Source organism: Andrena cerasifolii, chromosome 9 (genome assembly GCF_050908995.1).
Source record: "Andrena cerasifolii isolate SP2316 chromosome 9, iyAndCera1_principal, whole genome shotgun sequence".
NCBI classification, from domain to species: domain Eukaryota; kingdom Metazoa; phylum Arthropoda; class Insecta; order Hymenoptera; family Andrenidae; genus Andrena; species Andrena cerasifolii.
The window spans coordinates 15,770,657-15,795,456 of NC_135126.1; the positions used below are offsets into that span (position 1 = coordinate 15,770,657).

Here is a 24,800-nt window from a genome sequence, read left to right on the forward strand (position 1 = left end):
CGATCGTATTACGCCACACATCTCGCTCACTCACGTTCCGAATGCTCTCGGAATTAGTGCTCTTAGAAAACCGTCGAGGAAGATATCCAAGTGAAAAAATGAACAACGAGCTTGCCATTAGCGTTTCCTTACGCTTATCACTTAATAGCCGTAGAGAATTTCTAATCTAACCTTGGGTAATCGAACTTGGTGGTAACTTTCTTTTATAAATACACATCTGACAACATACTTTTTCCCCTATTACTTCTCTTTCTTACTTTTACTTAACGAGCTTAACGAGCAATGCCTCTCCGGATTTCTTTTTACTTCATGTGTCATTTGTAAACGGCTTAGCGTAATACAAGATAAATTTCAAAGTAATATGGTGATAGCTTCGATGATAATAGTGGCGATACTAGGTGAAATAATAACAATAACATCTCTCTTACAAGAACTTAATGTCTTAAAAGATGGTCGAGTTTCGAGGGATCTGTTTTAAACTCATAAGCGTTGCATTCACAAAGGAAAAAAATAAAAGAAAAACGAAAGGGGGCAGGGGCGGGGGAAAAAATTATAAAAGATAGGGATTGAGAAACAAATCTAAGGATTTCACTTCTTCTTGTTTTTGTTATTTCCACCTCGCGGGGGCGTCACTGGTCTACCTGCGTTCAAACCACCGTACGTTAATTTCTTTTTGTCTGCTGGCTTTAGGATTTGGAAACTGCACATAAGAGTTTCATCGACGGACATCATAGCTCCGGCATTGTCGAATTCGCCACAGTAATTTGGTGCCGAGAACAGGGTAACTAGCTGCCTCTTCGCAAAGAATTCATAGCCATCTTCGACCACCTAAAATTTTCATATGGTTCATCTTAGATACTGGAATTAGTTGCTTCGTGCCAACGAAGCACACCCGGTGCCACAATCTAGCGAATACACTGATACAACTTGAGAATTATACATGATACTAAATTTAACCATATTGCACGTGCTATGACATACATACCTGATGGGCACGACATATGAGGTCAAAGTCATGCTTATGTAAAAATTTGGCAACAACTTCGGCCCCAAATGTAAACGATACACCACGATCGTTTTCCCCCCAACCCATTGTATCCTTGTCTGGGTCCGACCAAAGTAAATCGCATAATAAACCTTGATCGGGTACATCCGTCGGCCGCATGATGCGTCTGATCTGTTCCATATTTTGGAGATCCGGACTGAGACCACCGTGGCAACAGAATATTTTCTCATCGACTATCGCCGCGACAGGTAAGCAATTGAAACAATCGGTGAACGTTTTCCATAATTTAATATTGTATCGGCGTTTACCTATATAACACAGAAGCAGTAATTTCTAGATTTAATAACTAGAAGGATAGGAGCGAAAGATGTGGGTATTTACTATTTTGTTACATTCTTGTAACTCCTTACATTCGTCATAAAATCCATATATCCTGTTGATAGAGGCGCACTCATGATTTCCACGCAGCAAGAAAAAGTTCTCTGGATATTTGATCTTATAGGCAAGAAGGAGACAGATCGTCTCTAATGATTGTTTCCCTCTATCAACATAGTCCCCTAGGAACAGATAATTGCTTTCTGGTGGAAATCCACCATATTCGAATAGCCGTAGTAAATCATAATACTGCCCGTGAATATCACCTTAAAAAGAAGAATACATTGGTTGCTTTTCGAAACTTATATATTTCCACAGCTAAGGGGTTAATTATATAACTGTAAGAGAGAAGAGAAAAGCATAATAATTGTCAGTAACTTACCACATATTTTTAGCGGTGCTTCGAGCTCTAATAGGATAGGTTGCGATAAAAAAATTTCACGCGATTTCAGACAGAGCCCTTTTATTTCACCTTCCGTTAATTGTACATTTTTTCCTGGCCTGGCTCCCCTTACTGAAATATTAAATTGACGCACGGTAAAGGTTACATACAGGAATCTCAGTAATTAAGTAAAAACGGACGTTAAGGTCTACAAAGTGACGTATCAACAAAGTTACAGAAAACGGTAATCTTTCTCAAAAGCAACACAGATAAGGACATAGGATCGAGCGTTGAACGCGCTAGGCCTATGTTTATCTGATCGTTTATCGCGGGAAACTATACTTTAGCTTCCTACCGCTAGCGTAATTGATTGTTCTAATTGTAAGACAGATTATCGAATAAATCATCTTCATCTATTTATTAATGATTAAATTAAAAATGTTCTAAAGAACAGACGATACGAGAGAACGAAAGGAGCAGTAAAAGTTACGAACTACGTTCGGTACATACGCACAAAGCGGCGATTGTTAGACGCACGTACACGGGTGAGCTGTTTCAGAAACGAAGATTTTTAGTAAGGCACCGTGAGTCTCGGCCGTTAAATTCGGTTGACGAATGATTAAAATCGGTTGCATTTGAAGAAAGAGAGAGGGAGAGAGAGAAAGAGAGAGAGAGAGAGTTGCGTAATCGATGAAAAACAGAAAGAGGCAGAAAAGGAAGGAGTAGGCACTGTAGGCAGAGGAGGAGGAAAGAGTAAGAAGGCGCGATTTTCTCCTCGGCAGGAGATAGGAAGGTAGCAGTTGATTCGAGGTAGCCGGCAAGAAGGCAAGAACGCACGAGTATAAAGGAAGCGTAGGAAAAGATGAGGCGGACATTTAAGTGGCATCTCCCCCCTTTGAGGCGGGCAAGCAGGGCAGAGCAGCTTTACCTTCCAAGAGCCGAGCTATGATGTTGTCAATATTCAGCTTGTCGGATTCAGCCATCGGGCCGGGGTTTCGTGCGCGTCCCGGGCTTCACACGGAGCACCTTTCTTTGGGGATGACCTTCGATTCTCCTGGATTTCACTCGCGTGGTACACAGCACTCAATTGCATTCGCGATTTCGGACAATGTACCCGCAATGGCCGCCCGGACAACCGCGCACTCCACTCCCTTTTACCCCCTCCCAGAGTATGCGAGCTCTTCCCTGCTCGATAGTGTTCGACTACGTTCGACTATGTTCGACTACTCGATTTATCGAGCATGCTCCTTGCATACAACGTTAACATAACAACAAGAAGGCAGATTACAACTAGGGATGGAATGCAAAACGTGCAAAATCACTGACAGTGATTTATCACTGTGATCGTGATTTTTTTACCTGGAGTGACTTTGCTCACTGTGAATACTGTGATCGTAATTCTTGATCATGATTGAAGTATTTTTTATAAAATACTTCAATATAGCTCGTGTTACAGTCAAAGCGTGCTAATTCAACGAATATATAGTATATACATTCATAAATAGCCAATGTACGCACGCACTGATTTGATTGGCTAAAGTATTCATATATACATTATACTTTTAACTAAAGTGAAGAAATATTCGTTAATTTAAATAGATCAAGAATGATTATATTGGTTCAAAATATACAACTCAGATTCTATAAGAACAGTGAGGACTTGAGAATGTTTCGAGAGAAATTAGAAATTGGGGTTATGTGGCGCGTGCAGAGAGCAGTTATGCTCTCCACCAATCAGATCACGAAAATCGCGAATCACTGTTCTGCCTGCACCAATCAGAAGCGATCACGAAAATCACGAATCACTGTGAAAAGTCACCGTGATTGGGAACCATTGGGAACGAACATAGCGAATTCGGATGAACCGCACCCAGGGATCGGCGGGCTCCAGCTACCACCGATGGAGGGGGAAACACCTACAGGAGCGGTGGTTATTCGTGCATGAACTGTGCCTGCGTTAGTCACACGCCATTGCCACCGCTCCTGTAGGTGTTTCCCCCTCCATCGGTGGTAGCTGGAGCCCGCCGATCCCTGGGTGCGGTTCATCCGAATTCGCTATGTTCGTTCCCAATGGTTCCCAATCATGGTGACTTTTCACAGTGATTCGTGATTTTCGTGATCGCTTCTGATTGGTGCAGGCAAATATGCAAATATAAATTTCTGTTCACCCGTTCTGAGAAACGAAAGTAAGGTTAGGTTTAGCAGTTATCTTTCTCAATAATACGTCACCGTGCACTCAGTGCACGAAGCGAGTGCTCGCGAGACCGAGGGTGTGTTTCAATTCACGCATACTGCGCATAGCTGCTGGCAATGGTGATTGGCGGTTCATACGGTGAGTGTATGGACTGCATAACCTGATTGGAGCATTCGAATTCGAACAACTACGCGTGCGCGCATTATGTGCATTGGCTGCCTATGGTTTGATTTTCTGTAGTTGCTGCACGCATCATGCGCTAGAAGTTGGAGAATTCTAGGGAATTCTACGAATTAGGTTATGCAGTCTATTCACTCGCTGCATGAACCACCAATCACCATTGCCCGCAGTCTATGCGCAGTATGCGTGAATTGAAACACACCCCGAAATAGACGCGAGTACCGAAAGGTTAAAAGAATACTGCCCTCCTTAGTTCAAAGATCACACGCCTCAGTATTAAATGAAGTTTGCTGCTGATCCCACTTTTCGCTCAATGTTGTGGAATCCAATTGGTAGATCTTATTTACTTGCTCTCTCTATTTCCGGTTTAGCAGAGCAATGGCGTCGACCAATAGAAAACGCGGACACATTTTCCGATCACTACCTAGAGGATCACTAGTGCGTGCCTGCCAAATGCGCTAGTTCTAGTAGTGATCTTGGCACCGAAAAAGTTCGCGCTCAGTACGCACCAGTGCGGGGTGCCGAATTCGCTATAATAATGCTCTTAGAACTACTATGACAAATTTATGTATTCCCAGATATAACCTTTCTCTCTACACCATTTTGTTTATATTTTTCAAACAGTGTTCACTTTAAATGTATTTTAAATATTGTAGCATGATGCGTTAGTTCCACCCTAACTGATGCAGAAATAGCGTAGTAATATGAAGTGAATCTCTCGATAACTGTAAGTAAACTCGAATTCGGAAATAATACCGAGACCGGTAAAAAGATACACTGTAGTTAACGCTGGTTTAGTACATATTTATCCAAAATGTTGGAATTTAAAAGACTGAAAGATGCTGCCACAAGTTTGGGTGAAAGCGTTTCCAATTTTCCTATTGGAGCAGTCTCCCTGGACGATTTTAAACCTATCGAGGAAAGAATCAGGAACACAAGGGAGACACTGAAACACTTAAGTGCCAGGTCGCTAATACTTAAAGCACAGCATGAGTACCGTACGTCACAAAGCTGTTGCACACAAAAGCATTATTCGATAGTACGAGAATAATTTGAACGCTAATGCTTTCAGAAACGACCAGAGACAAACCAGCGGGAGACGCAGGGACTATGGTAACAAGTTTGCACGAGGCAACAGCAAATTTTCTTATAAACAATGAAGGTATAAAATTATGTCTTCATTCTTACGCTATTCAAGCCATTCTATCAGGCAAAGAAGGTGATCAAGAGATGAAGAAGTAAGCAGAATTTTGAATAACTAGTACCGAACTCTCTAATACCAAATAACTCCAACGTTCTGTTCTAGAAAGATTTATGCCTGTATGAGTAAATTATTTTGTCTGAATGACAATATTTTATCGTTACAAAAGTCCATAGGCGAGGCGAGGGAAAAGCAGCTGGACTTGAAGATTCAGTGTCAGAATTCACTGTACGAATACAGAAACTTCTTTAAGGAGCAAGAAGAAATGCGCAGCAAAAAGTTTGACGAAACACATCCCGAGATAGCGAGGTGAGTGCGCTTGTGTAAGAATTTTTTACTGACGTTTTTGTTTTATTTTTTTGTTGAATCGTTTTTCTTTTAGACACAAAGAAAAGACAAACAAAACTTTAGAGACAATAAATATGATGAAAAAGCTTATTATCAATTTTACTGCCACTTTCAACCACATGCTATTGCAAGAACCATTTTTTATAGAAATGCTAGAGGGTCATAGAGAATTAGTTACCATAGAAACTATTTTGAAAATGTCTCGGAGGAACGCGGAGGCTGAAAATAAAAACTGAAACGCGGAAGCGAACGCGGCTAAATAAGATTTAGATATTCAAATCCTGTACAGTACAACATGTTGTATCCTTTTCTGTATTATATCGCGAATGCAGTAATGTCTGTGGAGAATCGAAATAAAACGTGACAAGGACCTTTAGAGCATAAAATTAAGTTAAAGTTAAAAATTGTCTTTTCTTCTTGGAATTGCTGTCCTACAGAAGTTTTTCAATGTAATCTCACAACAGTATTTTTTTAATAATTTTATATTAAATCAATAGTTTTACATAATGAAAGTCTCGGACTTCCATTCATTTCACTCCTTCTTCCTAAATATGCTATTTCTACAATAGAATAATTTTTTTACTCCTCTGCCAACAAAGACCGAAGAAAAAAGAAAAGTGTATATAAATAAGTAGCTCTAAACAGAATAAAAGACTTGAAAATCAGACTTTTTGTACGTTTTTTCTATTTAGCGCAATCGAATGCAACTCGAAATATCTTTCAAACGAACTTTTCTTCAACACACGTAGATAAATAAGAGGGCAAAGTAAGCTCGGTTGTTAGGGCCCGAATTGCGTAAATCAAAATGTAAACGTATAAGAAATTCAGTTAAGGACTCTTCTATGGTTTTCCTAAGTGCGCAGGCACAACACATATTTACATGGAAAAGAATTTCCACGGATTCTCAATGTATTTTTCAGTTCCATTAAAGCAGCTTTATCAGACGGTTTTTCTTCTCATTTTTCATATATAGTCGTTAAATAACAGTTTGTAAGCCAGTGATTACGAGTTAAAAGATAGGATTTCAATCACAGCTTACAAGTATGATAAAAATTTAGTATATATGTATGGGGGGGGGGGGGTGGGGGGAAGAGGTGCATATTTGTTTGACAAAACTAACGAAAACATGGTTCTCTGTCTGAATAAATCGTATTTACGTTGTCGTTTATATTACGCGAATTGAACGCATTAAATTTCTTCTTTTTTTTTCTTTTTTTTTGTGTGGTCCGGTGTGTCTCTCAGTCTCGTGTTTTCACACATCGTCGGCATGCAAACCGCTCCCCGCCATCGTACCCTCAACGCTTATCGTCGCAAAACAGAGAATTCCAACGGAATAGTACTCAAACAATTTAATTTCTATGTACATTAATTTCCTCGTCCTTCAATCGGTTATTTTAGATGACGGGCTCCACAAGTGGAAAGAAAACGAATCCCACTAGTACAATAACAGGGGAAAAAAGAAGCGCGTTAAAAGTGAACAGTTTTCGTTTCGTTAATATAGTATAGAATATCCTCGCAAAAAACGTCGGGCACGTGGTCCGTGCCAACTTTTGTGTGTGTAGACATGTACGAAATGGACAAAATTCGCTTCGAAGCATTTAATCCTATACCCTTGAATCGCCTCTATAAATTACCGACGTAGAATCCGTATTAAGACCATCCTTTCTCGTCCCCCGTTTGCTTCGTCCAACTCCGATTCCGCCGTAAAGAACACATTCCACTTCTCCGTTGCTCCGTTTCTCTCTCACTGGCGTCGTTGAGATTACGCGGTGGTAATAAAATTAGTCGGTCGCGCGACAGTAACTCTCACTGTATTAATGGTACAGCTTATTAATCACCATTATTGATATAGCTTTTATGTAATATGTATATGTGTATATAATTTGAAGCTGATACATCTCTCCCTGACATATCCGACATCTCGTGTTTTGTACCCCCCTTAACATCTCTCGTGTCACCGTGTGCGTACTGCTCTGTCCATTCCGACAATCTCTATTTACAAAGTAAAGCCGATACATCCGATGTTTGTTGCCCTCGTTCGCGTAGCGCAACGTCTCGCCTCTCTATCGATAAACACCACGAAAACGTCTCCGACGTCATCGAACACACTCATATACATGGGGCACACGCTATTCGGTAATGAACGTCAGCTGCCAATTCCATGGACGCGGCGAATACAATCATAGAACACAAGCTACATACGTAATCCTTTAGCAACGAATACATGCTAGAGAAACAATAGTAATGATAATAGTAATAATATACGTAACGCACGTTAATCACATATGTATTATCTAAATCACGATTCGAGAGAGTAGCGTATCGCGTGAAAGATTCACTACGTAAAAGCACGACACAGCGGTTGCAGGCTTCGATGCGGTTTTTATTAAGTGTCACATTTAAAAAAAAAAAAAAGGAATCAAAATTAAACGATAGTTTCCTTCCTTCACAATGAAAGCGACCGAGAAATACACAACGATACAACTAGGAGAGATCACAGTTCCATGCACAGGATGCGCACAGATGATGGGCCAAGATAAAATAAAAGAAATATGATCGAGAGTACAAGTATCACCATCGATACATGCAGGAGAGAAAAATACATCGGGTCCATTTTCGCGCATCCTCTATGCATCTCTTTGCGATCGATTCCTGCCCTCCTTTTCACAACTTATCTAGAGCAAGGAAATGAAAGACACATCGCATACGTCGAACTTGGTCCGATCTATTCGCACCAATATACAAATAATCGTTTCCTTCGAAACGAGTCACTGTCTCGTCGTTAGGACGAGCGTGTAACAGCCTTCCTGCACGGAGTAAAAGAGTGAATAAGAGAAAAGAAAAGAAACTAAAATCGAATATTTGAAAAGAAAGAGAGACATCCTGGATCGGACAAGGGGAGTGTTCTCTTCTCCTGTGTACCGCTCTTCCCTTTCTTTTTCCTTTGTTCACTCACAATTATACTTAACCAACAGTCAGTCGTGTTGTGTCTTAAAAGTCGGTGACGCTTGAAAAGTCGACTAAAAAACTACAAGCTAAATCGCAACATAGTCGCAGCAATAATCGCGCCAACGATCTGCGCCGGAGTAGCGATATAAATACGGAGGGTTCTCGTATTTTCATAAGGCTCACCCGCTCGCCTCGCCTCGCCCTTTCTCTCATCGACACATTCACTCGCTCTTTTTCTCTCCATGGAGTGTCCATGGAGATACTGCTCCTTAAATTTGGAAACCAACGGCTAACATACATACATACCCTAGTCACGGAATTACGCGTGTTTATCCGTCAAGAGATCATGCTTACAGAGGAGATACCGTCGACGAAAGTAAGAGAACTTAACAGGCATTAGCTTCCGAAGCCATCTGAATAACGCAAAGATTCGTTCTCTTTCCGCGTGAGTGTACAACGCGCTCCCAGCAGCTGGAGGACAACGGTCTTTCCGCTTTCCATTCTCTCTGTCCCTATCATTCCGTTCATCCCCCCCTCCCACCGAGCTTTCTCTATTTTCTCTACCGCGAACCATTCTCTCCTCCTTTCCCTTCTTCTTCTCCCCTCGCCGCTGTAAATATAAATCGCGAGCATACGCATCTGATTGTTTGACGATCGCTTGCGCCGGCAAGCTTACAAAAGGAACAATACTCTCGGTGCGTATCCAGTGGGAAGATGCAGATATATACATACGTATAATAACGAGAGAGGAAATCCATAGAGTTTAATGGTTTTTTTGTCTTCTTTTTCTCTTTTAGCTCTTATCTCCATTTAAGCGTATTTACCACAAGACACCCGACGGCCGGTATAATTTTATTCGCGTGTCGCAAGGGTGAAGAAACGCGACCCCCATAGAGGCGACCAACGCATCGACGCTTGGTTTGCTGCTCGTATCGAGAAGCCCCGACACGCTCTCTAAGTACATCGTAATGATCGTTTCGTCGACGGATGCGCTTGGCCATTAAATATTTCATACAACGTGTACAGGCACTCGCGGCACGCTCTAACACGTTACATTGGTATGGCTCGGGAGTGGTGCGCAATCGTCGGCCAGGCTATACTTTCACGCAAACTCAATTGGTACCTAGACCGGGGCCATCGAAGGGTAAAAACCCCTTTAGCTACTCTGCTTCTCTATCTCTCGACACATCGCTCTTTTAGGGGTGGATACTGCTGGAGGCTTCACGGCACGGGTCGTGCCCTTTTGGGAGAACACCTCGACAACTCGATAGCATCGCGGCTGACTTTCTTGGGATCTGAAAATACGCTGATGGAAGCTACATGGAACACTGTCGAAGCGTCGGTGTATTCTTCCAAAGAGGCGCGCGTTACAACCCCGAGCCTCTGGTAGTACGTAACTCCATTCGATTGGAAGAAAGCGCAACACGTAAGAAACAGAGATGCCAGGTCATAGAGTCTCGGTGTAGAATGTGGACACGAGGGTGAAAATAAAAGGCAAATGGGTTTGGTCGGTGGTACGAACCGGCAAAAGTGGATTCGCAGTGAAAGACACCCTTACAAGGTCAAAGACGTCCTCTTATGTCTAAAGAGCTTTATGACGTTAGCTAGCCAGGCAAGTGGCCTTTATCGGCCGGCTGAATTTGCGTCAAGTATAGCAAAAAGTTTGGACCTTCGAACACGATAAATCTCAACGCTCGTCGTTTCCACGCGCAGACACGAGGAGTTGGTCTGTCACTTGTACACCGTCCCCCAGTGTACTCCCGAGTACTCCTGAGAGAAGAAAAACATCTATGCTCACTGGCCGATTAAACAGACTGATTCTACTCCGTTGATCGTCCGTTTTGTTACAAATTCGTAGACCCTGCCGAGATGTCTCCCTCTTTCTCTCTGCGAGTGGACGTGATTTTATTCTAGAATGATAAGAACTGTGACACCATCGACTAGTGCTCTCCCTAATCTGCTTCGATTTCTTCATCTTCCCTTTATTTTTATCGGTCAACGATTATCTAACCAGACGCATCGCTCTTGGCTCGTTATCGTTATTGCTCTTTTTATCGATTAACGACGATAGTATACTTACTCCTGCAACTACTGATACACTTACGGCGATACATGTGTTTACTTTCGAACAGTAACTTTCTTGTTACACCTACGCGTAATACAATGTTACTCGGTAATATTTAGAGATATGGACATTTTTCTTTTTCTTAGAAAATCTCTCTCTCTCTCTCTCTCTCTCTCTCTCGCTCTTTCTCTCTGGCTATTGCATCTTCCTTCCCGGTAGGAGCGGTTAAGAAGGAACGACGGTTTGCGAGAACACGGCACAGTTTGCGATAACTTCTTTTTACCTTAACATCTATTAATCGTGTATGTACACTCCATATCTAATTTCGAAATACGAAGAAACTTAAGATAGAGGTGCGCACAAATCGTTTTATCGTTAATCAGTCTGCAAATGAACGTTACAACGACACAGGGTCCCTGGAAAATCACCGAATAAAACGATTCATCTAAAAGAGCGTCGGGAAATTTGTAACAAAACGTCCTGCTGGCCAACGATTCGAACACTTACTTGCTCGTTCAATCGGCAGAACGGACAAGATCCTTTCCTTCCTTCCTCCTGAACATCAACAGCCCGCAGATTCGCGTTAAGTATCTCTTCACGCCTCCAGTCCACAGAGATCTCTATGTATCACTTTGTAACGCTCCGCTTCTCGTAACTTCGTGGAAATAACGTATTAAACGAGCCCTCGACCATGGTCACCACAAAGTATAAGTTCACGGCACTGTGTGCTGCATCACGTCCGTGTTTACATCTTTTTCTATCTCATTTTTTCTCCTGGCTCGAATCCAATGGTGCATATTTACGTTTGGAGGAAATTCCGTGCCGCCTGTTTCGTTCTTAGCGTTACAAACACATTGCCGGGGCGATAAAAGTTCTCTCACTGTTTCGAAATCGGACCTACGTTGATGCACGATCAGTCGCGAGCGTACTTTGGTTCTCTCCTTGTCTTCGTTACGCCCCTATACGTATATACAGCAGTTAGCTTCGTTAACGCGCTTGATCCAGGAATAAAAATGCAAAGGAAATTTCTAGGAAATCAGCGGTCCCGCTCGTAGACGAACGATGCTCTCCCTCGAATCCTCGCGTTTGGTGGAGCACGGATCAACTGCATCGACACGTACGTGTACATAATTTGCTGACCTACGTCCTACGAAATTTTCACGGCAGACAATTAGTATCTACGGACACAAAGTTCTCACGTGCTCGTGTACTTTTTCTTTCGATATGTTACGTGAAGTGTGTAGTTTGAATTAATTCTGCGGCGTGTCGCGCTCTTTAACGCGACGATTCCCGCGGAGGGCATGAAACCGAGATTCGATCGGACGCCACAGTCGCGAGTGGGCTTTGTGCCTCTTCCCCGGTTACAAATCGCATAATTCCAGCACCCGCTTTCAAGGTCGTTAGAAGATACGCGATTAACTGATACGTCACACGTTGGATACAAAGTACGCGCAGCTTCGTACGCACGTGTAGAGCAACGGCAGGCAGTGTAGGCGTAAAAAATAGTCGTTGCGAGAAATAATATTATTCAACTAAAGTTACGATGAGCACGATGTAGCGCGACCTTCGCGGCTACTTATTGATAGCGTTAATACTGTTGTACACGTTCGCTTCGTGTATCCCCACGACATGAAATTCAGAGGATAATCTTCCCGATGAAAGGACTCGTCAGACAATTTTTTCTACAGGGTGTTGCACAGTTATAGTTACAAATTTAATTGCTCGATAGAACTCGTAAAAGGGAGCAATAGAAAATGTTAAACTAGAGACCTCCTTCGCTTCCTCTCACGAGTTCGATTCACCAGCTAAGCTAGCACTCTGTACGATTCCCAAAAACGGAACAGAAAACGAGAATAGCGGGATCCCCAACGAAGAAGACCAAATCCCACAAAAGTTACGAGACGATCGATCGTCTCACGGTCGCCAAAGAGAACGAAAAGAACTCCGACTTACTTGATCACGAACTTTCCGACGCTTCTTTGACTCTGTGGCCCTTGCTCGATGCGTCGCGCACCGACCGAAGCGAGCCCTACGCGAACGATGGCTGTCGATGTCCTCTCAGTTTCATGCCCGTCCGGATTCGATCTAGGCTACGACACGTGCGCCGTCGCCGGACGTCGATACAAGCAGGAGAGTACACGCTACGCTCGTTAACATCTATCCGGGGACTTTCGTGCGAAATGAGATCTCAGCATTGATTCGTTTTTTTTTTTACGATTTTACTACACGTATCGTAACACATATTTACCGCGGGGTATACAACGATCGGCGCGTGTCCATTCGAACAGGGGCCAACGGCGGTCCGCGAAAAACGAGTGTCGTAGGCACAAAACGCGTTCTCTTTCACCATCGGGCACGTCAATTCCTTTACTCTTGTTGCACACGCTTGGGCGGGGACCACCGACTTGCCGAGGAGCGAAACGATCCCAAGCCGACGATGGGGTCTCCGTCGTCTTCGGCCGTGTACCCTCGGTCAACGCGATGACGAGCTTACAGCAAGTGTATGTGTGTGTATGTACGCGTGTGTATGGTTAACATCGACATTGACAACGATGTTGGGCTCCGTAAACGATGATCGTAGACGAGATGACGATGATTATCAGTGGACGATAATGACAATAATAAAATAATAATAAAATAATAATACAGTAATTGTGAGATAGCGGTAGCAGTAATAATTATAATAATAATCGTAAGGAGAGAAAAAAGGAAGAAGGGCAAAGTTAATCGTGATAATAATCATTGATATGATAATAATAGCAGCAGTAATAAGCGTGTCATCGTGACGGTAGTGTGCAGCACCGAATCCTGGGAGCCGGACCGACTTCCGGCAGCCGGCAACCTGACGGGCTTCTCTGTTTCCGGATCGGCCGCAGCTTCCCCGTCCTCCCCGTCGCCGATCCTCTCGCGCTTGGAGAACGCGACGGCGACGATGACACCTTCCTCCCCACCTTCGTCTGCACTGTTACACGCGCACTCTACTGCCCCCCCACTTTTGTCTTCTTCCAACAGTCACTTTTGTCTGCCACTTTTCTTCTTCTTTCGCTTGAAGAAGCAACAGCATCTGCAAATAAAGCAAAGACTAATAGGACTTAGAGTCGTCTTCTTTCGATCGTCTTACGCTATGACACCAACATGCAAGAGGCACGACAACAGAGGACCGTGGGGGGCATTCCAAAAGCGGCGCGGGGGAGAAAATTCGAGCGCTCTCGCTGCCTGTCCCTCGGAACCAAGTGTGCTCCAGGCGCAGGGCTCGCGGCGTCGACAGGGACACACGAGGGGAAAGGCGGAGGATGATCCTACAGCCTGGTACAGTTGGAACAAAATCAACTGGCCGCTCAAGGCCGCGTCCCCGACATTGAATCGCGCCAAACTAGACTCCCTATTTTTACTCCACGCCGACTTGTCTCTTTTGTCTCGCGCTCCCCGCGTTCTAAGCGCGACGCGTGCGGCGCGGCACCCCCCCTCCCCCTCCCCCGCGCTCCGAATTAGATTGATTTTGTCCCTGCTATACGTAAGGCAGTCGAACATTGTATTTTTCCCCTATGTTGCGCAAAAGGAAATTCTGTAACGGCCACTTGTACTGAGAGATCGAGCCTAGTTCGGGGATCGGATCGTGGTGAACGGTAGATGCAGGAAGGTTGGAACTTCGGTGTAGGGTCTTTCCACATCCACGACACTTTTTTCTCGGCAAAGATTTGCTTCTGAAATAGGATAGACAGGAGATTTTTAACGTGTATCATGCTGGGGGCACGAGTAAAGAGTGTAAGATAGTATTGTTAAGAACGTGACCCTGCTACCGATCACCGCTAAGTTTCTACCAGACTGATTAGTGTACGCTGCCTCGGAACGATTCGTAGCAGAGATGTTCAACGAATCATCCAAAGAAGGAGTACGCGTGCATGCAGTGTTGGAAGACTACGTATCAGAGGTGTTACCCCTCGCCCATCGAAGCGAGGACGTACGGGGACAACGTGTGTACAGAACCTGTAATCTAATCTACTGATCGTAATGCAAGAAAGGCAGATCGATTGCAATACTAACTTGGTTTCGTCGACCATGTCCACTTCTTGAGGCGCTGTAATCGGCGTGTTGGAGTGTCCAGCAGTCGGGTCGTCGTTGGCTAATTCCCCGTTCGTCGAAGACACCACCTACGTGTACAAGCAATCATCGTGAGAGACATTGCGAGCGAGCAGAGCGGAGGGATGTACGATTACGTGAAAAGGGGGGAAGCTACACGTTTGATTACTGGAAGATGTAACGATCGGCGGGACTTTGTACACCGTGAGTTTACGATATCGTGTATCCTACCGATCTAACGACACGAGATACACGACAGATGCATATAATACGTATGTACACGTGCGCTGGGTCTCTATCTCGGAGGATGAAGAGCGGAATTTACGTGGAGCAAGCGGCGCTTCGTATTCATGGGACGTTGCTAATACAAATAAAGTGAAACTCTAGCACGTGATGCAACTAATCAACTTGGTTAACGAAGTCGCTCTTGAAAAACACAGCTCGCGGTTCTCTAGTGTCCTCGAGCGGCAAACAAGCGGATTAGTGTGTTGGAAAAAGAAACCGATCAACTGAACAAAGACAGCATGCTGCAACAAACCAATTCGCGTAGACATCGACCTGGCCATAATCCACTGGCGCCTTTGTCTAGACGCAGAAGAAACGGGGTTCAAGGGTGGAGCAGACAGATGGTGAGAACGGATAAGGACGCTCTGTTTCTCTATACTCGGACGTAACGTTTGGCAAATTCCCCGCACGATCTGAGCTCTCTAAAACATTTCCATGCGGTGCGCGCCGCGTCTCGAATTTCCGTTTCAAGCGAATGGGATCCGCGATCCGCGATACGACAAGGACGTGTAACATTAGGAGAATGGAACGATCGACGGGCGGACAAATGTCGCGGGACAATGGACGGCGCAAAGGATCGCAAGGGCCACTCACCTGTACTGAACCGTGCCTATCAGCAGGCGTCAATGTACCACCAGCTCCTGATTGCTTCACGGTATCTGGCCACGTGGTCCCCACCCCCTTACCGCCCCCGCTTCCCACCCCTGGACCTGTCACATCCTGAAGGAACAAGCACGAGAGTGTCGAGATTCAAACGCGTTAGTCAGTAAAATTAGAGAAGGCAAAAAGTTAGAAAACAGCACTCGAGCGAATACATTGAACCTTGCAAGTTTGCCCGATGCATGATTTCGAGATGGGACTGTCTTGTATCGTGAGTGAAGTTTGTTTTACAGGGGAAGATAGGCAACCAGGAAATTCAGAAAATTATGCAACTTTGTGTGCAAGTAGAGTGTAGTTCATCCGTAACACAAACCTATTTTTTTCTTAGTGCCATGATGCGGTTTTAAGGGGCGAACCTCCTCCACTTGAAAGAAGGGCAGAATTTTCTTTTTCGTGGAAAAGTATAAACAAAAGTTGCATCTTTTTTATATCAAAGTAATTATCGAAAAATACATACTTTTCAAATTACCCCCACCACCAATGCTTAATTCGCTAATTATTTTTACGCAGTTTTGTGGATATAAAAAGAAGACGCAATTTTTGTTTAAACTTCTTTTCGATATCTCTCAGCGTTCGCGAGATATTCCACGGAAAATAAAATTATGCCTTTTTCCAGGGAGCGGAACCAACATGAAACCAACAAAAAATAGGTTTGTGTTACGAAGAACTACTACTCTACTTGCACACAAAGTTGCATAATTTCTGAATTTCCGGGTTGCATAACTTCCCTTGTTAGTCCCTAACTTTACATAGTCTAGTTCTGTGGTGAATAAGATACATATATATATGTACATATGCAGATATGTACCGATGACTTTGTTCTGAATGAAATCTCTACTGCTTAGGTACTATGAGCTAGCTACATTAAGATATAATACCGATACGATGAAAGATACTAGAGGATTGCCAACGGGGATTTTAAATACAGCGTGTCTTAGCTCGCTTCTTCGTACAAGCGTTCCAACTCGAAACGTAAAGTTTATGGAGCTTGTTCGTTCGAAAGTTTCGCTGCGCATTATTGTGCCCCCCGTTGAGATTCTAACCTTAGACGAAGTCTTTTTCACGAAAGTCGCAGGTATTCACTGCATTTCAGAGGATCGTATTATCTACGCGGTGGCCGCGGTGATCGCGCGCATTCCACATAACTACGCAAACTTCCAGGCACCGTGCCGGTTACCCTCGATAAGATAAAACGCCTGCACGAAGAACCTAGGGCGGAGCAATTACAAAATTTTCATGGCTTACATAGTTGCCCTGCATTTCGATGTGAACCTCATCCAACATGAGGACAACATCCTCCTCAAAATCATCGCATTCCTATATGTACACCGACGATTCCCGTGTTTCGCAAAGAAACAGAATCGTTCGTTTATAATAATTTACAGAAGGTGCACGCATCCGCATCGTACATTCCAGGCAAATCTCCCGTTCGAAACCGAAGCCACTAAAGACTGTACTCGAAGTCGCTGAGAAATCTATTCCGTTACCGTGGACGCGTATTATTCATGCGGTTATTCGAGAAAAAAAAGTATTTAAGCATATCACTTCGCACATCCATATCCATGCTGTGTCGTAAAATAGAGATTAGTGTGATTATAGGCGGAGCATACCTTGTACGGATATCGTTCGCGATTCGACGTTCCGAACATCTCCTGCCTGGTCTGCACGGATCCAACGAGCGTGGACTGAAAACGAAACACAAACGTCATATTGAAACGATGGTCCCGTGGCTCTCTGTGCTTTTACAAGTGGACAAATTTTTCGTATAACATACTTGGAATCAAGAATGAAACAATACTCGGCAGTGACATTATTATTTCGAACACTGCTCTTCGAACTGTAGATGATAGAATTCTATGTTCTCGTTAAAGGAATGAAATTACACAACATTTGCAGATTACGATCAATATCGTCTGCAAAAAGAAAGCATCGAATTAAGTAATCGAGAATGAGTGCGTGGAAGAGAGAGAGGCTACGCGAGATGTGATTGGTAGCGTGTAAGGCCCCATCGCTGACGGTCTCGCGGAAAGAAAAATAGCGCTATTCTTGGGCGGAAAAGGGAAAAGCTGTTATCGATCGGCGTCCGCTGGCAAGGCTACCGTAAGTATCGCGGAACGGTGTTACGGAGAGTGTAAATTAAACAGTTTAACGTAAGAGGAAGCGGGAAGCGGGAAGCGCGAGAAGCGGTGAGCGGTGAAGAAGTTTCGTGGAATATTCAGGCGGGCGTAGATGAGAATCTCGGCTTAGGGAAGATATCGTGCTTGAAAAGAGAAGTAAGAGTTTCAGGCACGGCGGAATAAAAGTCGATAAGCTTCCAGTATACGTTTCGGCGAGCTTTTTACGAGCGGCTCACTTTGGAGCGTGGTTTACGCTTCGGCCTTGGGCAAACTATGGACACACAGAGCACGCGCAAACACGCGTATCGGGGCGCAGGCATCGTCCCTTTGCTATTGGAGCCGAAAGTCTGATTCTTGTAACAGCTTCGACCGGAGCTATCTCGTGTACAGGTAAAGATAAAGCGCGATCCTCCATGTGTAACGCCACCCACCTTATCCGATCTCGTTTTCTCGATGTGCGACGGGGGAGCCGTCCTCAGCGCTCTAAGCTGCTCGAAGTTTGTTGGCTAGATATAGATTTGGGGGCAGCATGCAAACGTGAAAAATCAGTGAAACACGATTTCACCGGAGTGACGGACGGGACGGCGCAGACGGATTCGACTCAGGGCGACTTACTTACCCCGAGAAGAGACGATACCTCGGAGTTTGCTAACGATTAGACGCTATGTAAGCGGCTCGCTGCGTCGCTGGGCGACTTAAACACAATCTCAGTACTCTGATAGTGATAAAAAATTCATTTAATTTGCTCGTGATCGAACGGTAGCTGCGACAGCTCGTACAGTTGCTGACGCGAGAACGGAAATGGTTTGATAACTCATCAAGATGAAACTCCGAGTTAGATCGGCTCGATATCGACTCTTGCGACGTGTGCTTCTCGTCCCTGAGCACAATCGGCCATCAATGAAATTTCCCCCTATCATTCTGTCTTCCTTTCTTGGCATGCATTGCGAATAGATAAAAGAGAAAGTGGACCGCTTGCACGGCGGGTCACCCGAACAGGGGATCACGCACCAACGTCTTGCCGATCCAGTCGAACTCCTCGTCGTCGGCGAAGCCCCGTTTCTCGTACAGATCGTAGAACAGGTTCCTCAGGTACTCGTAGTCGGGGGTCTCGAAGAAATCCAGCCGACGGACGTACCGCAGGTACGTGGCCATCTCCTCGGGATGGCCCTCGCAGAGCACCTCGATCGGCGTGTTCCGTTTCGTCTCGCCGATCTTCTGGTACCGTTCCTTCAGCGTGTCCGCCTTCAGACCCTGCCAAGGTAGGCTGCCGCGCAGGAAGTACATGAACATGTGCCCCAGCGCTTCCAGGTCGTCTCTTCTGCTCTGCTCTGATTGGCAGAAAGAATACGTCCATGTTTGCTCGCTGTCTCCACGCACGCTTAGCCGCCGCGCCGGTCTAACTTCTACCTTTGCACCGTTTAAAGGTTAACGCCACGATGCTAGGCCAAAAATGCTGGGTTAACTTTCGAGGCGATTTTAAAGAAATTCATCAACTTTATGAAAAATGTATCATAAGGTTCTTATGATGCGTGTAAAGAAGAACGAAAATATATTTTTTTTCAGATTTCTTTAACAGAAATGACGGGGTCATTTCGCGGGGGAATTTTTCACGTCCAACATTTGAATTTTCTAGCAAAACAGGACTGTCTTCAAATGTTCTATGCTATTCCTTCAAAAATCAATATTTCTTTCGAAATCTTTGGTACTTCTCTAGTGTTTAGTGTGTAGATTACAAAACTTCTTGTCGGCTTGTTCTAGGTCCAACCGCGTGGACGTGAAAAATTCCACCACGCCGCCATTTTTTGTTGAAAACTCTGAAAAAAAAATTTTTTCTTCTTCTCTATACACGTCACAAGAACCTTACGTTACATTTTTAATAAGTTTAAAGTTTATAAATTTCTTTAAAACCGCCTCCAAGGTTATCCTACCATTTTTTTGCCTATCACCGTGCCATTACCCCTTAATCCACCGACGATCTCTCGACTGATACAATAGCTAGCCCCGGGGCAACTTTTAATTCTCGAATTGTTAAGCTTCCCTTCGATCATCGCCTATCACACCTATCTCCCGTTCTAATTTCTCCCGCTGTGGCAATAATTCGGCGGCGATCGAATTACCGTGCAGCAATCCTAGCTGGATAGAACATCGACGGACGACCGGCACCACAGATTTAGAACGGCGTATCAGGGCGCGTGGCTCGCTTACAACTTTCTCCGTCGCGTAGATCGCGGGCACGGTAAAGTTTCAAGAGTTTTTGCGGACGGTTTCTGGGGCGGGGGCGGCGAAATAAAAGTTACCTTTTCCAAGGTGCGTGTTGATGCTCATGTAACGCGCCGTGCCCGTCAGGCTTTTGTGTTCCCGATACGGTATGTGCTTGTTCGTCTCCAGGTCTATGTACTCCTTGGCCAGCCCGAAGTCGATGATGTGAATAATCTTCTCCCGCTTGGCTGTGTACCGTCCTATCAGGAAGTTCTCCGGCTTGATGTCACGGTAGATCAGGTGCCGACTGTGAACGTATTCTATCCTATGGAGCTGCGCAAAGTAGTAACGTTCAACTGTTACACAAGTATTCCAACAGCATATCCCTGGATCCTCGCGTCCTGCATCCTTAGATGGTCCTTCGACCTTCGTCTATTCTCACGAAACGTTACTTCCAAGGAACACAGAGGCCAGAGTCGGGCATGATTTGATAAATTTTCATTCGAATAATACCCAACTCTAACAGAGGTTACGTATACGTAACAAAGCTGGCGAGTACTCTAACATCATGCCCGAGATAGAATTAATTAGTGGACACAGCACTCGTACATCGAGCAACAAGTTTGATCGAACGTTCCACCACTTCCTAGATCTCTACGCGCTCGAACTATGTACCCATACATATACCGAGTCCATGGTAAAATTATTAGGCTAACTGCACTTACGAGTTGTGTGGCGATTCTGAGAACGGTCTGCAGGGTAAACCTCCTGCCGCAGAGGTCGAACAGGTCCTCCAGGCTCGGGCCGAGAAGCTCCATCACCAGGGCGTTGTACTTCCCGCACGGGCCGAAATAGTATATCTCCGGTACACCCTCTGAGTGCATTAACGAAATACGGGAGTGAGTGGATGGAACCGCCCGCGCAACATCAATCTCGCTACGATCGCGAAGCCGACACTCACCGTGTGTACCTAATAATTTGTAAAACCTATATTCTAAGTGTAGCTGCGGCGCCTTCGTCCTCATTGGTTCCTGCGGGGACAGAGACAGAGATCGCTTCAGAATTGAATTCATAATTGGCCGCCAATCAAACAAACGGCCTCGTAATAATTCTCTTTACTTCTCCGGCGTATCCAATAAGTACGCGACTGGAAAAAATGTCGCTCGTTAATCGCGGCACACTCACCATTTTAACTGCTACATGCTCGTTATTGTAGAGGTTCTTCCCTGGAACAGAAGCAGAAGCCAAAAGGTCAGCACTCGTTCCGTTATTGCGCCAATTACACGTATCACGCGCACCAACGAACTTATCGATACTTTTTCTTTTTCGCACGTCCCGTGCAGCGCTACCGGTCTTTAATCTCTATCCCGCGCGGCTTATTTACACCCGTCGCGACTGTTTTACGCAATCGCGGATATCGGCCTGGGTGTGCCCTCCATCTGTGCCGATATACTCCCACCTCCCTCCCCCTCTCTCTCTCTCTCTCGTTAGCATAAATATCAATAAACGCGTACTCCCTGACCGTCGCAATTAATGCACCGTCGCTGTCGATATTAACGCGCACGATAGCCTCCGTATAATATAAAAAGCCTGTATCGCTGTTAATTGCGTTACGCTCGCCTAAGCTTCCCATTTCGACGACACCGTAATCCCGCGATAATTCCGCGCCGAGGGGCTAACTTCCTCTGTTCGATTGCACTTGGCGGAAGTAAATTGGATTGGCCAGACTTGTGGGCCAACATATGCGGCGGTTGCGGTTGTGGTTACCGAGCAATGCCTGCGCAGCCCCGGAGCAGACTTTAAATTTATCAATAATTCAATTCCCCCGTACCAATGGATCGAATACGAATCGCGACTTGAGGGGACGCCATCCAGAGAACCCCGCGATGCAGAGCTGCGTTTCGAAACGCTTTTGGAGACTTTATACCCGGTAGAGAACAAAGGTGCTATCGGCGACCTCGCGGACGTCAAGTTTTGGACAAGAATGTCACTGTGTCACGATGCATCGCGACCAACTTTGACTGGCGAGTTTGCGAAGACTCTGACTGTGCTAGAAGCTTTCGAAAACGAAAGTGCTTCCCGGTACATTTCAGCGACAAGCTTGAGACGGGGCAGAGTTCGTTCTGGGCACGCAATCGCGGCAGGAGAAAAACCTCCCTTGGAAGTGGATGGAAGGACTTTGGAAGAAGACGAGGATTAAGATTTTGGTGAAAGATCTGGGTTAGGTCCCTCTTTCTACCTGTTTGTTTCTAAAAAGAGGCACTGCCCCTTGTTCCTTGGATTAATCTGTGTTCACTGCCATAATGACTTAATTGCCTGGATTTACAGATTTAAGGGAGGCCTAAGCGATCAGTGTCGACTGATAATGCTATGTCTAGTATAGCCGAATTTCGGTGTACGAACTAGGATAGATAGCTTAAGGAGGATCGGTGGCAGTCGCGCGCCAGAGTCAGCTCGCGTGAACTCGTGCGATTAAGGACAACAATTGGAATCGTGAATCGCGAATTGATTAATCACGAGCGTAATTGACGAGCGCGCGACAGTGATGAATCAGTGCCGGAACTCACGTGCCGAATCAGACGAGCTTAATGCGTGCGCGTGTACGTACACGAAAGAACAAGCGGTGCAGCACGTGACAGCGTAATGCAAACGCATTAGCGAAAGCAGATTCATTTCCATCGATCATTTTATGCAGTCGAAAGATATGCACCAGACTTAGGTATTCTACTTTCATTCCGCATCTACCACAGTCTCCAACTTTTCCCTACTTAGTTTCTTTATTCTACCCTCCTTTCTCTGTGCACTCTGTTCGATGCTCGAGGTCCCTCCACTCGCCCTGCCCGCGTCGATCGAGCCGACACAATCGGCGACTAATGCCATCGGAAATTTACCCGTCGCTGCAGACGTTTTATAACGCGAATCCGTCCGCTCGTACTTCCGTTCTGGAAGGGAAAGAAACCGGACGCGAGCGAACGGTCACGTATGCTTAATTAAACGATTAATCGAACCGAGACGTTATCTCGAGATCATCACGCGAAATGAATAAAGTCGGATGGGATTACCAACGGACGATTAAATTCCAGCTGGCAGAGAATTCGATTAACGATTCTCGACGGGCTGCGATACCCTTCTGATAAAATTTCACCGACCGTAGAGAGGGAAACTGAGGAGCAAGCTATTAGTTTCTTTACAGACTGTACCTATGTAAATGATTGGTTGGGGGAAAGGAATAGGGATGAACTAGTTTCGAGGTTTGGCACGCGATCCGCAACAGCATCTCGGGAACCCGTTTCTTTCCCAGCACGTCCTATATTCGTTGCTCGGAAGACAGCGTACTTTTCGTATCACGGTCAATCGAGTGTCCATCTCTCACGGGATCAACAACTATTCGTCCGATTAAACGGCGCAATTGAATCACTCCCGGCGACAAATAGGCGGCCAGCAAAATACAGCCGCGTCGATAATATCTGAGCATTAATTCACAATTAGCGAGCGCGCGACGTGCTCGTTAATTGCAGGTATGTAAAGTGGCAGCCGATCGTCGAATTTCAAGCGAGTTTCGCGCGTCACGCGCCACCGGCCTGCAAACCGTGCGAGAAACAACGCCGGACGAGATGGGATCGTTTCGTAATTTCTGCTTTATGTAATTGGCGCCGATGGTGGAAGCTCGCGACGAAAGCGGGAGAAAGCGACGAGAGCTGGATTTTCAGCTTTCAAACGCGCGGGCGCCGTACCTATCTTTCACGGCTGCTAGCTGCAGCGGCCATTAGAGGGTTGAAATTGTTGGGATTCGAATAGCATTCGAGGCTATCCGGGCCCGCATCGCTAATGGAAATCGGCGACATCAGTCGTCTAAAGAACTACAAAGCCACGGCAGCTCGCGATGTGTGACACGTTACCGTGCGAACGATGTCGATAAGCATCGAGTTTCCCTCTCGAAGCGAATAATCGTACAGAGGGTCCTTTTCCGCAGCGGGTCCTTTATTGCGAAGGCGCCGAGGGATATCCCCGGGTGTCGCCGCGGCGTCTCCAGACACGTATTCAGTTATTTATGAGGAGGCCTTGATCGATCAGCCTCTTGCTCGAGGAGCCGAGCACGTAAGGAATTTTTCACGCCCGCTGCATTTCATCCCCCGCTTCGGCGGCCTTTTTATATCGGCTGTTATCAGCGAGCTCGAGCAAGGACAGCGTGAAAGGCGCGGGGTCCGCCGCGAGCCTCGACGACGCTCCCATGCAAATTGATTCGCGAGCAGTTGCCAGCGCGCCGCGAGCGATCAGTCCCGTTCCAACGATACAGCGAATCATACCCGTGCAAGCTCGATTTTTCCAACGAATCTTTCTTTCCGCGACACTACCCCCACTAATTGGATTTCCAGATTGCAACGCAACCAGCTCCACTGACTAGGTATTGCTCGGCCGGGAAAGCAGATTTTTCGGACAAAAAAAAACAAGCCAGGAATCGTGGGAAACAAGATTAACGCGCGAACTTTCGCTCGATGGTAAACAAATTTAATTTAGCCTGCCTAGGTAGTCACTTCGATTCCGTATCGAGGACAGTTTGCAGCAAATTTTAATTCCCGGTATACGAATGGTGCTTCCGCTCGGGCACGTGATCCCTTCGTTCTAGGTTTTCCTTCCGAGGGAAACAAAGTTGAAGCTCCGGGGCGATTAGAATGCTTGTTCCGCGAACGGAGCCAAATCGCGTTCTTATCGGATCACAGTTCCGTTTACCGCGCCGCCGTTGAAGTTATTCGGT

General features: G+C 45.4%; 3 protein-coding genes across 14 annotated transcripts in view; 1 reads left to right on the plus strand and 2 right to left on the minus strand.

Annotated features, from left to right (window-relative positions):
• Positions 1 to 420: 420 nt before the first annotated feature.
• On the minus strand, positions 421 to 2,963 carry LOC143372859 (serine/threonine-protein phosphatase PP1-gamma catalytic subunit B). The gene is made up of 5 exons (XM_076819472.1): positions 2,692 to 2,963; positions 1,764 to 1,895; positions 1,417 to 1,647; positions 986 to 1,314; positions 421 to 828 (listed from the first exon to the last, which is right to left on the minus strand). Exons 1-5 carry the CDS (start codon positions 2,744 to 2,746, stop codon positions 589 to 591), a joined length of 987 nt encoding a protein of 328 aa, XP_076675587.1. The 5' UTR covers positions 2,747 to 2,963; the 3' UTR covers positions 421 to 588.
• Positions 2,964 to 4,718: 1,755 nt separating this feature from the next.
• Positions 4,719 to 6,198, plus strand: LOC143372860 (uncharacterized). The gene is made up of 4 exons (XM_076819473.1): positions 4,719 to 5,135; positions 5,210 to 5,375; positions 5,444 to 5,647; positions 5,721 to 6,198. Exons 1-4 carry the CDS (start codon positions 4,952 to 4,954, stop codon positions 5,920 to 5,922), a joined length of 756 nt encoding a protein of 251 aa, XP_076675588.1. The 5' UTR covers positions 4,719 to 4,951; the 3' UTR covers positions 5,923 to 6,198.
• Positions 6,199 to 11,913: 5,715 nt separating this feature from the next.
• Positions 11,914 to 24,800, minus strand: part of Gish (casein kinase I gish) — a 46,023-nt gene continuing 33,136 nt past the window's right edge. The window contains exons 2-11 of one of the 12 annotated variants that reach the window (XM_076819468.1): positions 21,230 to 21,270; positions 21,006 to 21,075; positions 20,770 to 20,918; positions 20,143 to 20,377; positions 18,854 to 19,173; positions 18,274 to 18,348; positions 17,336 to 17,410; positions 15,660 to 15,785; positions 14,745 to 14,851; positions 11,914 to 13,782 (exon numbers count right to left, since the gene is read on the minus strand). In XM_076819468.1, the coding sequence (XP_076675583.1) occupies positions 13,713 to 13,782; positions 14,745 to 14,851; positions 15,660 to 15,785; positions 17,336 to 17,410; positions 18,274 to 18,348; positions 18,854 to 19,173; positions 20,143 to 20,377; positions 20,770 to 20,918; positions 21,006 to 21,075; positions 21,230 to 21,270 (1,268 nt within the window). In that variant the 3' untranslated portion in view covers positions 11,914 to 13,712. Of the gene's footprint in view, positions 13,783 to 14,170; positions 14,405 to 14,744; positions 14,852 to 15,659; positions 15,786 to 16,512; positions 17,043 to 17,335; positions 17,411 to 18,273; positions 18,349 to 18,853; positions 19,174 to 20,142; positions 20,378 to 20,769; positions 21,076 to 21,229; positions 21,271 to 24,800 lie in introns of those variants that run through there. The other 11 variants (XM_076819467.1, XM_076819458.1, XM_076819459.1 and 8 more) reach the window with 11 other exon arrangements.

Coding starts and splice junctions, on each gene's coding strand:
- LOC143372859 (XM_076819472.1), bottom strand. CDS start 2,746: ATGGCTGAATCCGACAAGCTGAATATTGACAACATCATAGCTCGGCTC. Junction 1,896..2,691: donor CATAGCTCGGCTCTTGGAAG/GTAAAGCTGCTC, acceptor TTAATATTTCAG/TAAGGGGAGCCAGGCCAGGA. Junction 1,315..1,416: donor ATATGGATTTTATGACGAAT/GTAAGGAGTTAC, acceptor TGTGTTATATAG/GTAAACGCCGATACAATATT.
- LOC143372860 (XM_076819473.1), top strand. CDS start 4,952: ATGTTGGAATTTAAAAGACTGAAAGATGCTGCCACAAGTTTGGGTGAA. Junction 5,136..5,209: donor TAAAGCACAGCATGAGTACC/GTACGTCACAAA, acceptor TAATGCTTTCAG/AAACGACCAGAGACAAACCA. Junction 5,376..5,443: donor GGTGATCAAGAGATGAAGAA/GTAAGCAGAATT, acceptor GTTCTGTTCTAG/AAAGATTTATGCCTGTATGA.